Here is a 14,249-nt window from a genome sequence, read left to right as displayed (position 1 = left end):
AATGGAGATAAAGATACACAGAGAAAGGTCTGATTCCATGTGTTTGTAATCAGGGAAATGGTATTTCCTCTTCAAAAAGTCAGCAGTATCTATATTTCGCTGCCTCCCAAAGATATTTTCATAACTTCATAAAATTGTTCTTGTGCTTTACAAACTGTCCTCCCTCGACGCTCGGGAAGTCTTTCGCCAAAGTCCAGGCTTATTCATCGCCACCTGTCTTTGTGCTCGTAAAGATGTCCAGAGTCCTGCACCGAGGTTGAGTGTTTTTCTGTAAAAGAGGTCTCTTTAAAAAATTAGCGCATCTTCTTTATTACTTTTTTGTCACAATTTTTTCTCTCTGTCTTTTAATTTCAGCCCCTCCGTGGTCCGTCAGGGGACCCCTGCTGCTTTCAGGATGCATGAATCTTTGGTGACTGGATGCCGAGGGTATAGTTCACAGACGCCGGGTCTGAATATTCACCTCTGAGATGACGGAGAGAAGGGTCACCTCTGACCTTCCAGGAGGGTCAACACCAAGGTGATGCATAGCAGCCATATATGGGAGGATGTGGACGAAGTCGTGGAGCTGAGATCTACAGCGCAAGAAGGAAAAGAAACAGAAAGTAGAAGTAGGAATTGATTTTATATACCCCAAAGAATGAAACACAGACACCACCACCAGACACAAGAAAGAGAACACATGGACATGTAACTAGCCAAGTGTGTTTGGAGGAATAGTTCGCCATTCCCATTCACTTTCTTGCCGAGAAATAGTCGAGAAGATTGATATATTTGATTCTATTTTTCGCCTGAAATTGTCACACGGCAACTATTACACCACGTTGTGTCAGTCACGTTTACAAAACCGGCTCTTTTGTCCATCATTCAAGTATTTGAGGGATTGATTTTCTGACTTTTTTTATTTGCACCTGTGAGATTTGTTTGACAACTCAGAGCCACCGTACGTGCAAAACTTCATCATGCAAGATTGCATCTAATGAGCTCATGCGTCGTCGAGCACAAAGCACTCTATGACAACATAAATATAGAAATGCTGTTCACGAGGAGGTGAGGGGACCACAAAATCACTACTTACTGTCATTAAGAATGAACTTATTCCCCAAAATGTCAAATTATTATTTTTGGGCACAACAAACAGACAAACTAACTAACTCTGAGCCTCCATCAGTCAGAAGTCACTCAGTCAAATCAGCCCTCATGAGATCGTTGTGATCTACTCCCTTTGACGTCACATAGACTCATGTAAGATTCATCCTGTGAGATTGAAATGCATAACTCTTTGCAGTACTCTGTCCTCAGCCTTGGCGACCACTTATACAACTCAGAATGAATTAATGTTGTCGCTTTGCACCAAAATGGATCCGGCTGAAATATAACTTGAATAATAATCTTGCAGTAATAAAAAGAATACATCTTACAGACCTGATGCCTGGTTATTTTTTTCCATTGATGGTATGATGATACATGCCATGATACCATGAATGAAAGCATCTGCCTACTGACAGTATCATCTTGTCAACCGCAGGCCATTTTCTGTGTCCTCTTCCCTGTTTTTACCTTCTGTTTGTTCCTGCAGCACAATTACAGTGCTCCACTCAGCCGGCGTGGCTATCATTCATGTGATTACAAGACTGTTGCTATGGCAACCGGGTTCTTCCAATGAGATGGTGGTTCACCGCTGGCAACTGTCTGAGATGAAATCCCTTCTCGTAAATCTCAACCTCGTCCAAAGAAGCAGAGCAGGAACCTGGAGGAGCTCAGATAAGAGCCAATGAAGGGGTGCTACTCACTGGGCGGTGGGTCTCGACACTCCCCTTCCTCCAACGTGACATCATCGATGGCGATGTCTCCCTCAATGCCTGGTCCCCGGATACCTTCGAGTACCACCTACGGAGAGAAAAACATGTTTTTGTCCTGTTGTACGTTCGACCTCGATAGACCACAAAAACAAGAAAACTTGCACTGCTGTAAGATAAAATCTTAAAGTACACAGTGTAATTTAGCCAAACTGTGCCTTATGAAAAATAACAGCAGGTGGCAAGTGTTAGTTCTAGTTTTATATGTCACACAATTTAAAATTCAGAACACTTGTGGTGTTGGAGCAGTTAGAAGTGAGAGTGGGAACAAAGGAAGATACAGAAGTGCAGCTGAAACTATAATTACTTTCCACTGGTGCGGTCGTAAAAAGGATGGGGAATATTGCTGTCCTATAGTCGCTACTCGCAAAAAGACGAGGCATCCTGAATGGCAAAGCGTGAGTGATATTGCTTTCTCTATGGCAAACATTGTCCACTTCTCTCCTTAATACCACAGCTTGTTAAGTGTCACATCAATATGCCACCCCCAGGAAAATAATACTTCAACATGCAAACACAGTAAGAGAAGAAAATAGGGGGCAACAAGGGGGAGGCTGCTGCGTATTGGATTGATTACATTTTTGGGTCTCACCTGAAAGGATGCTGTCGGATGGATGCTTACTTTCGCCTGCTTCCACCTGTCACCTTGATTACCGTTAAGCGACCACACAGGACCCTCGGAGGCAGTTTGCCCCTTCTGTTTCAGGAGGGCGTTAAGTGCTCCTGTGTGAGGGAGAGAGACGGTAACACATACATGTCAGCGCATGCATCAAAACACAAACATGATTCCAATAAATGTTTTAACATCTCGCAACATTTTCCCGTCAGGAACAGGAAACACACATAATATCATTTTGCGACCGGGCCGTGTGAAAAGAATACAAATTGGCTCAAAGCTGAATAGTATTTCAGTAACTTTACACGAGTACCATGTACTCATTATAAGCTATTTTTGTTTGTCTGCCCTGCATTTGTCCTCGTTCCTCCCTTTTATGTGATATACACTGATGTATGTAACTAAAGTAGGTCAGTTTGCTGCCACCACCTTTCAGCACTGCATGAATTCTGTGTGTAACCATAATGAAACAGACGGAAAGTTTATTTAACTCATATCAAGGTTTATGTGTATTTGCAGAGAATAAATATGGTAATATAAATATGAACTCTCCTCACCAATCCATCTGGTGTATGACGAATAACAGAATGACTTATGATATTAAGATTTTAATACTCAAAAACTAAAACTAAAAACCACCTAGAAGGAAAAAAATACATTTCACCAGCCCTATATCTTGAAAATACAAAATCTCTTGGTTCAGACAAGCTGTGTGTCGGACCACTGACCTAATCATTTTAACCAGAAACTGTATGAAATAGATTGTAGTAAAGATCAAAACTGCGTTGAGCCAGACCTCGCAGTGTTGACAGCACTGCTGTAAAAAAATATGGATCCTACAAATCTTTAAAACAGATCTCTGTCAAAACTGGGAAGAATCATATCAAAGAAGTTTATAGAGACTATTTTATATCCTTTGGGTTTCTTTTAGAATATGTTTAGATGCTTAAATGCTCAAAAAACACATTTTTTCTGACACCGTCTGTCTGAATATTCACCTTCTGTCTGAAATGTCTGTTTTAGCCCCTGTCTCTTTAAGACCCCCTACCGAAAAAAGCCCAGTCTGCTCTGGTTTGTCAGTATTTCCAGGTCTTATGTATTTGAACTCTTTACTCTGCATCATCACTGCAGCTAGGGAATGACTGTAACAGCACTTTTTACCTTTAGTATAGTTGTGACAACAGCACAGAGGTCCTGACGGCTCGTTTAAAGACACAGTTTCTAAAAACTGGCATTTCTTGAGTGCATTTCTCTGTGGATTGAGGTCGTCAACAGTTTCACTGTATTTATATAGCACCTTAACCTGCTTTATAACAAATAAAGTCATAGACGAAATCTCAATTTGAAAATATTGGATCTTTAAGGGATACTACATCTAAAGCAGGTGTCTCAAAGTGATCCAGTAAAGGGCTGCAGGTTTTTATTCCAACCAAGCAAGAACACACCCGACTAGACTTATTCAACCAACTGAATCGCCTTCACACAGTTGGATTTGTTGGATCAGGTGTGTTGTTGCTTGGTTGGAATGAAAACTTGCAGCCACAGTGGCCTTTTACTGGATTAGTATGAGACACCTGGTCTAAAGTATTTCAAAGTACTGTAAAACCAAAAAAATTGAAATGTATTTGTCCTTTTCCGCAGTAATTCTACTCCTTTATTTGAGATACCACACAACCAGACCGGAGGACTCCATTGTGAATTCCAGTATAAAATCGCCAAGTGAAATTGGGTGTAGACTTTCGAGCTTAACATTCACACCTGTCTCCTGCATTTTGAATGTATGTATTCCTCTGCATTCGAAGCAGAGCCAAGCAGTAGCAAAGGTTAAACTCAGGTCGCATGAATTGATACATTTATTAAGTCGTGATTCTGCAAGCGATGATAAATTATTCTCCCGCCTGTATTAATCCAAATTAATTATCACTAATGGGCAATGTGTGATGAGAATTTTTGGCAAGTGTAAATACGTAAGTTCCCTGCAGACAACCTTTCCAAATTCATCATTAGTTTCAAACTCAATTTTTTTTTTGCTCAGTCTACCTTCCTTTTTCCTTTGTCGACTCAAGCTGCCGCACGGGAGAAACACCCGGATCTCTCTGACCAAACCACCTCTGCATTTGAAAATGCAATTTGACAGATCCATTTGAGCTGAATTAGTTTATAACCCTTACCCTAACACAGAAGTAGTCCCTCTTATGGAGACAGAAAAGACTATATAGCAGGTCTGATTTGAAGAATCCCTCAATGAGACCTCTTGTCTTGCCTTGGGCTTTGATATAAAACAGATGATGACACCGAGTGCAACCACTTTACCCTCCTCTCCAAAAATAACACATTGTGTTCGAGAGAGAGAGAGAGAGAGAGACAGAGCAGTATCCTTCAGTAGTGGGCTAGCAAAGCAGCATCCCAGGAGCCAAATCAGGTTGGCATTGACACCATAGCGCAATCTCAGCAGGACCACTGGTCTGAAGTCAAGTGAATTTCACAAGTATGGAAAGCAGCACCTTGTCTTTGACACAACTTGTGAGCAAAAACAACACCGTCTATATCAGCAACCCTGCTTTTGAAACATCTTTTCCACAGCGAGGTGCCTCATTACTGTACATCTCTGTGCATCTCTGCGAGGAAACGCTACACTGTATGTCCGTGTTCATACTCCCTCATCAGCGCGGTGTACAGCTCGCCTTTCCCCAACGACAGCACAATCTCCAGTGAGAAATGAGTTCTTGTGCAGAACATGACCTGCGGTTTCATCTCCCGTTGAAGTGTTTAGGATGTAGGAGGATTCTTGCTGAGCTGGCTGGCTTACATTCTCTTTGAACTCATCACGATGTAGGTGGTAATGTCAGTGTCATCACATCCTGAGCAAAGGCATACGCTGTATATTCTTTGGGATACCTTTTTCTTTTTTTCTCCCAAGGAATACATGTGGCAGACACTTGTGAAATTTAAAAAGATCTGAGAGGAGGGAGATGCGAGTCTGGTGAAAACTGAGAAATAGCTCCTGGGAATCTTCAATTATGTAGTGAGGACTAGAGAGAGTGGGGGGGTTGAGGTGTAGTACCACCCTCCTTGCTAATGAAAGGATGACTCCATTGCTTCTCAGAAGGTCAGACTTAAAACAGACTTGCTTGGTGTGCTTTGCTGGAGACTTAATCCTATAAACAAATGCGACACGGGCTCCAAAGGCAAACTTTGATGTGCGCTTCAGTAATTAAGTGTGACCTTGTCTCAGGTATCGCCCCCTAGCTAACTGTGGAGGAGTTTCTTTGAGCCTGTGCCACTGTTCTCATCAGTGTGGGGGCGAAAGTCCTTATCGACTGATTTGGGCCTTCAGCGCTGCCGTGCCACAACTTGACTGTGAGTCACCTCCACAGCACAGTCCCAAAGAGCATCAAACTCCCAGCATTTCAAGAGGGGGCTGTGCCATGTCTAATGGCTTTGTGACTCACAGATCTAAATATGAAAAAAAAAGAAAAGCCAAACAACAGTTCAAGAGAACAAACATACATAAAATTACATTATTTGGACTATTTGTCAGAAGCATTCATTCTCTGGGTAGAAAATATCACAAACCAACATTCCTGAGCTCTGGGGTGGATTTCTCTCACGGCCCGAGAGGCAGAATACTAAATGGAGCGTAGCCATGGAGGATCTGATCTGGGTTTCAAGTCCTTGACATTTAGCCCATTCATCATAACACGCCACAGTCTGGGCATGGGCTTCACTACAGACGGGGAGGGCAGGGTAGAGAGGGTCTGGCTGGCGATCAATTTGAGCAAATTGGAAATGTCACGGCCTACTCAACCTCGGCAGGGAGCCGGAGGAGCTCTCATCTCCCTGCTGAGTCGCCCTCCGACACCTCCATCCTTATACCCTCTCCACCCCCCCTTGCCTCCACCTCTCCAGATGTTTGGTCCGGCCCCCCCACCTGGACACTTCCACTCGGCCTTTCCACTGAGGAAAGCTGAAAAGTAGCCTGGCTGAATTTCAGACCATATGGAGTCCTGATGTCAACCCTCAAACGCCCCAGTTTACCCAAAATATTTACAAAAACCCTGTTGTTTTTGAGTTGCCGATAAAAGGGAGCTGTGAAAAATCACATTTTGCTGAAAAAACAATATTTTTCATTACTCATAATAATCTGCTAAAAGTATTCAGTGACATTTTTTGGATTATACTGGACAAACAGGGGAGCTCACTGTGTGGGGGTCAGTGGTTCAATTTGTTGAAAAATAAATGTGATGCTGCATAAAAAGGCTCAATAATAAAATAACAACACCCTTATTGAGGCTACAGTTTACCCCCAACTGTGAAAAAAATGCCTTTTTACTCAATAGAACAATCTGTGAGGCTATTTATGTTATTAATGCAAATAAGAGTCATTTCACAAACTTTTTAAAGGGAGATAAAATAGTTGGATTGACATAAGATTCAAAAAAGCCATTATAGCTCATGAAAGAAATATAAGGCAGCGCACTGAAAATAGAGAAAGAGAGAGAGAGAGAGAGAGAGAGAGAGAGAGAGAGAGAGAGAGAGAGAGAAGAAAAGTGGATAAAGTTGAGCGGGTTAGAGTCGGAGCAGCAGGTCCAGCAGAAGCTCAGAGCGGAGCAGGTGGAGGGTGGAGATGGCGCCGGTGCCACCAGTGTCTCACTAGAATACTGAGGTAAACGCAGCCAAATGTTCGCTGTAAACATCTTATCAGAAGAGAGGCGAGTGCGGTCGCCAGCCTGTAGTGATTTCACAGTTTATTGAACATCAAGTTTAATGAGCACGGAACTACAGCTCCCTTTCCCCCCAGTTCATTCACCATCACTGCTTCCCTCTTTCTTTCTAGCTTCACCGTCTTATTTTATTCTTTTGTGTTTTGTCGACTAAAAAAAAAAATTTTCAGGGTAGTGTTTCTAGTTGATATTTTTATGCTGAACTCTCTTTTTGTCAGATGTCACTGTCAGATTCTCACAAAGAGCCACAAGGGCCTACATGAACACTAATAATTTGACAAAGTCGCATCAACTTTGGTTATGTCACAAGAGATCCTTTGTATCTTTTGTTTTGTCTGGGCTTTCTTTTGGTTTGTAGCGGACGGGTCGCAGTTGGAGACGACGACACTTGATGGGGTTGTATTGTGGTCACTGTCAACCCAATCTGATCAAACCACACCAACACAGTCTTGATGGAGCAGGTTAGCTGACGTTTTGAACCCTTAATAAATAATACTTAAAGGTGTAAAGTGTGTTGGGATTGCCAACATGCACTTACATGCATGCGAGGCGGACAGCGATGTATGCCTGTAACTGTGCGTGTCAGCCTCAAATGCCACACAAACTGTGTTTCAAGGCTGCTGTGATTATAATCTAGGCTCAGACCTGTTTTTACACGTAAACAGACCACTGAGAATGGTTCGCCGTATATATTTATACCTCTGCCAAAAAACTGTAATGCACAAATGTCAAAGGTGATGGTCAATAACACGAGACAGCTATGTGTGCAAACAGAGGAGCGCCCGTGGTAGATACAAATGGGAGACAACTGATGAGTTTGGGCTAACAACAAGTAATAACCAGTCCAAAATATGATTCAGTGTCACACAATGGTGCAGCAGTGACCCGGCCTGGAAAAGGTTCCAAATGCACCAGCAGGAACCATCATCAGCCAGTGTAGGAGCTGTTTTGTCTGAGAGGCACTCAAGTGGCCTAAATCAGGTCCTTTATTATTTGGAGATCGAAGCCTCAATGCCGAAATAGACCAGACTTCCTAAACCTTTGGGTCATCTGGAATGCTGAAATATTTATGAAAACGTATTTTTAACAAGAAACATATTAAATAGATGTGAATGATTTCAGAATCCCTATACGACTCATCTGTAGGTCCAATCATTGTGATGGAAATAGGGGACACGTGATGGGCCAGACGAATCTGAGAAACCTCATTATAATCACTTTAATGAAATATAGAATCTTTTTTGCTCCTATTGTAAATAAAGTGATTTGAGTGCACAGCAATAGCTTGCCATCTAACAAATTGCTCTCACGCCCTTAAGAGCATCCAGCCCCATGATACCGAGATGACCCCACAACCCCAACCCGCAGTACCCCTTACCTGCCTTATGAACCCGTGCAGTAGCTAATGATACAGGGTGAAGCTGGGGCAGAGCAAACACCAACAGAGGCCTTCAGCGAAGTATAAGCCTGCTGTGTTTGTGCTCGAGATCCAATCTTTCACACCCTCCCCGCACAAACACACAAACCCCTCGCACTCAGAACAGGAGTGCTTGCAGCCGACTGATTGTGTCCCCGGTGAAGGAAGCCTAGGAGTGGGGCCGTAAGTCACAGATGGCTCCTTCAGTCGCTCTGCCATCTTCAAATGGGCCATACAAGGTTGTTATCTACATTCAGAGAGGCATGTAAGAGCTAATGCCCAGGATTTGTGTACACACCTTTGAAAGGGTTCGTTGCAAAAATGAGATATCTTTTGGGTGAAACATCTGACAGCTGCACTTAGAAAATTTTAGCATGAAAGCACAAAACTCCTCGCCGCACCCGCCATGGGGACAACCTCTGTGGAAATGACTGAGATTCTGTTGCTTACAAGAAAAAAGTGCCGCCGTTCTCCATTTTTTCAGCCCCTCGTTGAGTGTTCCTGTCACACAAACGATTTTTTGACAGGAAAAGGTAAAAAACCCACTGTGAAACACAACAGACATTTCAATAATCTCATCACTCAATTTGGGTTTCAAAGCCAGCGTGATGTCCCACACATGCTTCATTATGCACCTTTTTTTGGTAAATAAAATTTGTTGTGCTGTTTCCTCATTGACTGTTTAGCTCCACATAGATGAGAGCGCGTCTCCATCATTTTGCAGTGAATTTCCAAAACAATTTAAGTCCCACTTTAAGTTGCTTTTGCTGCTTAAGCAGCCAATAGCACAGAACACTGAAGATTACTTAAAGAATGGGTGTAATTATCCATTAATTCCTCAGTTTCCATGAACCACTGAGCAATGAATGATACACATTAAGATGATCTTTTCAACAATGGCAGATTAAACCCAAGAGCAACACAGATGCCTGAGACAAGAAAAAACTTGAGGAATGTTGCTTACCTATGTGTTTTCCATACATGTGGTAGAAAAAGCCGAAGCAGTAGGCAGGCGGGTTGGTGATACCGTACGGGTTTTTAGGTGCTACGTTGAAAAACGGGCTTACAAGCCGCGCCTGGTCCCCTTCCTTCCGAGGTCTTGATGTCTCAATGTACATGTAGAAACCTTGAAACACACATAAGACACATAAAAACACACATAAGACATAAGTGTACTATCGTAAGATTTACTAGTAGACACAGACATATTAATATACAAAATCTAAAAATATAAAAAACTGCAATGCACTTCTTAAAAAATTGAAAGGTCCCATACCATGTTCATTTTCAGGTATTTTAGTTTTCTACTAGAACATGTCTGCATGCCTTAATGTTCAAAAAACACATTCTTTTTCTCACACGGTCCGTCTGAATATACCTGTATTCACCTTCTGTCTGAAACACTGAATAGGGACTGTGTGCTTCTCCCTGTGGATTGAGTGTTTTGACATTATCACAGTATTTATATAGCACTTCAACCTGCTTTATAATCTGAAAGACATGAACGTTTGGGTGACTTTGCTTTCTCTTCCGAATCTTTCTGTCCATCATGGGGGTTTGTTTAAAACGCATCAGACTACTCATGTTTCTTGGCCTGTTGTTGCATTCCAGTTGCTCAGTTATTATTATCTATAGGATTATCTATAGGACATATTTATGTATTTCTTTCATGTAGTACAGTATATGGAATGTGTTATCTGAATAAGCCTTAAGGATGTCCTCAGGATAAAGTAACTGTGCCTCGCTGGGACTCCGCACAAACGTTGGATGAACACTTTGAAAAATGTGAGCGCTTTTGTCAGGCAGTGTTCAAACTCCCACAACCACATCCTGAATGCCTCCTGATACACCAGCAAATTATTTGTCACAGTAAACACTTTGAAAAAGTGAGGCATTCTTGGTCATGCTCAGTTGCTTTTTCAGCTTGTCTGTGATAGCATGATGGGAATTAAACCTTCCATATCAGAGATAAGAGGCCGTGCTTCCTACAAAGGACAGTTGTCCTTTTACTAATAGTAATAACCGGGGGCAAATCGAGGCATTTACAATGGAGTTACATTTACACTCCCTCGGTCTGACAGTCGGGGACAGCAGCAGTGACTGCAACGAGTCAAACAGCCCTCTGATTGTGTCTGAGCCACATGATCTGAAGCCAATCTCTGCCCTGCCACAGGCACAGAGAAGGTAGCCGGTGAGCAGCTCAACGCCCCTCCAGCCAAAATCAAATGGAATATCTCCCTTGGTCTAATCTCATATCAGTTAATTATGGGCAAAGAGGAATGGGGCTGGTAATGAAATGCTGGACATTTTGAAACCATTACGTGATTAAAGCCAATACATTATTTACTGCTTCAGCTGCTGCTGGAGCCACAGCCCCATAATAGGTACTTATATTCCACCAGAGACACCTTCCATCAGCTGATTCACCTAAAATCCTCTGACAGAGTCCTGAAAATCCAATTATTGTAATTCTTTACTTATTAAATTCTTGAATATTGAATACCTGCACATGTAACATGCATACTGAATACTAACTTCTATGCAGTTGTGTCTGGCTTAGGTACCCATGGAAACAGCAACAGAGACTCAGTTACAAGATTATCTTGAACATAAGAGATCATTGTGCTGCATCGAGCAACCGATGACACACTGAGTACAGCTGAAATCATCTCGTATGCAGTTGGGAGCACTTGAACCTTTCGAACTTATTTCGACATGTCAAAAAAAGTGAAAAATGACACTGTTAAAACAACACATTCACGCTGGAATGTTGCAAATGTTACATCTTGCCACGTAATCTAGCAATAACATGACAATGACACTGTTTGCTTGTGCACTGTAGGGAGTCATTTATTCATGCATGGCTTACATAAGCATTAACAGGCTGTTGTTGGTTTAAATGTGTGTGTTCAACCAACATTTTTCCAATCCAATGAGCAGGTGCAGTGTTTTCAGAACCACACTGACAGCTGGCAAAAGTAATCGCTTACAACAACTGTGTTATTTTTCCCCTAAGTTTGAAATATGATTGTTCAGCTATATAGCAGATAAATCCCCAGCTGAGAAATACAATTGAGTAACTTGGCTCACTGGTGAGTCAGTGTCTAGGCTGTTGTTGATTTGCATCTAATGTGCTTTTTTTTATCAACAGGCAGGGCTTGACTTTATATAACATTATTGTACCACTGGAGTACTGTGCCACTGTGCCACCAGAGCACAGACCACGGCCGGAGCACGGTGGCCCGTCTGCCTCGGTGGTCACAAAAAACCTGCACACCAGAGCGGCTAATCACGGCACGCACTGAGCTACTCCCAAACTGCAACAAGAACATGTAAACTTCGCTCAGCATGCGCAAGTGCATTCTATACGGTGGACACGACGGTTGCATCTGTGGCAGAAAAACATTTTGAAAAGAGGTTTGTAACGAGCGTGCACAGCAGGACAACAGACAAGCTTTGCTCGCTCCAAACCACTTTCAATTAATCTTCTACATCCCTACACCAGTTTAGCAATAAGAAGCTAATCTTTTTATGTCTGTGTCTTAATCGGTTGCATGAGCTTTATACACAACTATATCAGAGCTGAATAACAGATGACTGTATGTTTTATGTAGCTTGATTTGGGTGTTTACAGTGGTCATTACCATTAACAATGATTGTACACTGTAAACTGGCTGGTGTGTTCATTGTCATGGGGAGCTGAAGCATTTCTCAGTGTGTCATGCAAAAGCAGGGAAACGCTGCTCAGATCTAACACAGACACACACATTCACACTACCATTAGCAATTTAGTTAGGTATATTAGGGAAAGGGCAATCACACAATCTGCCATCACTTACTGTTCACTCACCCTTCGACTCGATTAACTGACCCTTCACTGAGCCCATGTTGTCATGCCTGTCAGGCTTTCTATTTTCTAACACCTGTTGCTAGAGGGCCTTATCAGTGCTAGGTAGGTAGTTGATTAATGCTAACTGTAAAGGGTCTTGAACGTGCACATGATGGCTACATAGATGATTACATGAAAAGGCAAAGGTTCATTATCATCGAGCCATGAAGGATAGTTCACTTTAGCATCGTCTCATCATTTGTTATCCATCTTCTGTGTGTTGTCAGTGAAAACCTAACTGCCACTCCCTGCCAGATACTTACTCACTGTGTCGGCCATGTAAAAAAAAAACACAGAACAGAGAGACAGAGACTCCGTCTGTTGCTGATATCGATCATTCACGCTGTGACAGATTAGTTGCAAATGTGCCCAAATTGCTAATTGAGTGGTGAGTGTAATTGAATTATACATGGTATCTGAATAAACCTCTCTCTCTCTCTCTCTCTCTCTCTCTCTCTCTCTCTCTCTCTCTCTCTCTCTCTCTCTCTCTCTCTCTCTCTCTCTCTCTCTCTCTCTCTCTCTCTCTCTCTCTCTCTCTCTCTCTCTCTCTCTCTCTCTCTCTCTCTCTCTCTCTCTCTCTCTCTCTCTCTCTCTCTCTCTCTCTCTCTCTCTCTCTCTCTCTCTCTCTCTCTCTCTCTCTGAAGCTGTTGATGGTCATCATGACAGCTTTGACGTCAGTAGAAGACTGACCTAAATCAGCTTACTCTTGAAGTAGATGATGGACCTATTTTTAACTGATTATTTTCTGATTTGACAACTTATATTGACTGGATGAGTTTTGAGTTTTTTTTTGGGTGTGCTTCATTATGCAGAATACTGCATGTTCAGAGTTTGTTTTTACATCTGCTGATGGGGAAAGTTTCTCTGTGCTCACCTTTAATCTCTGAAGTTTACAGTGCGGAGTGGAAACGTGAGGCCTTTAGTGCACATTTCAGTAGGAGACATTCTATGCTTATTCATAGGTTCCTTCAATTTTTTCATAAAGGAAGACAATGTGGAAGACCCATATCAGACCTCTCCACATGTCCTACTCGTCTGCGAGACCACCCTCTGCCATCTTGTAGTATTTTTACCAAATAAAGCCCCATTCACACAGGCACTGCAAATCGTAAATGATCTGAACATTACTCGGCTGGGCTCTATGTGATAACACAAATGTCCGATTCATTTGGACTGGGCATCAAACAGTCCGACTGAAACGTCAAACTTCTATCTACTACCTATACTGTAAATGGTATGTTAATGACTTCACAATTGTGGCTCGTTTAAAAACACTGTTTCTGAATTTGGGCTGTGTGCATTTCTTTGTGAATTGAGCGTTTTGATATTTTCATAGTATTTACATTGCACCTCAACCTGCTGACATTTAACATTAGAGCAGATTAAAACCTGTTAAATCTCTTCTTACACTATTGCTCCTGTTCTGTGTTCTTGGTTTTTGAAAGTCATCCACCAAACTCTTTAGATACCAAGTACTGCATTTACTACAGCTAAGCTATGATTGGACAACCACTGCTTAAGGGCCGGGTTAAGCTAACGGTTTAGACTTATGTCAAGGTCCAGTTTTTAAAACTTACCCTGCTTGGAACCACTGCGGTCACCGCTGGGCCCCGTGTTGGGTGTATACTTGGTATCTCGGGTGGCAGCGCTGTGCCTCGTCCAATCAAAGTCATCATTCTTGTCCTGGGTGAACATGCAGATTGGCTCCTCCTCAAAGCTGCAGTGGAACTCTCCTGGTGAGCGACAG

The 14,249-nt window shown here is 42.4% G+C and overlaps 1 protein-coding gene across 1 annotated transcript in view; it reads right to left on the bottom strand.

Moving 5' to 3' along the window:
- Window positions 1-483: 483 nt before the first annotated feature.
- The window catches only part of LOC310962270 (MAM domain-containing glycosylphosphatidylinositol anchor protein 2), a gene marked incomplete at its 3' end in the record, with an annotated part of 180,361 nt that continues 166,595 nt past the window's right edge, over window positions 484-14,249 (bottom strand). The window contains exons 14-18 of the mRNA XM_083934673.1: window positions 14,080-14,235; window positions 9,578-9,739; window positions 2,449-2,579; window positions 1,791-1,887; window positions 484-572 (exon numbers count right to left, since the gene is read on the bottom strand). Coding sequence (XP_083790799.1) covers window positions 484-572; window positions 1,791-1,887; window positions 2,449-2,579; window positions 9,578-9,739; window positions 14,080-14,235 — 635 coding nt within the window. The remainder of the gene's footprint in view (window positions 573-1,790; window positions 1,888-2,448; window positions 2,580-9,577; window positions 9,740-14,079; window positions 14,236-14,249) is intronic.

Source organism: Echiichthys vipera (genome assembly GCF_963691815.1).
Source record: "Echiichthys vipera genome assembly, chromosome: 19".
NCBI classification, from domain to species: Eukaryota; Metazoa; Chordata; class Actinopteri; order Perciformes; family Trachinidae; genus Echiichthys; species Echiichthys vipera.
The sequence above is the reverse complement of the archived record's forward strand: the minus strand, read 5'-3'. Positions and strand labels throughout refer to the sequence as shown.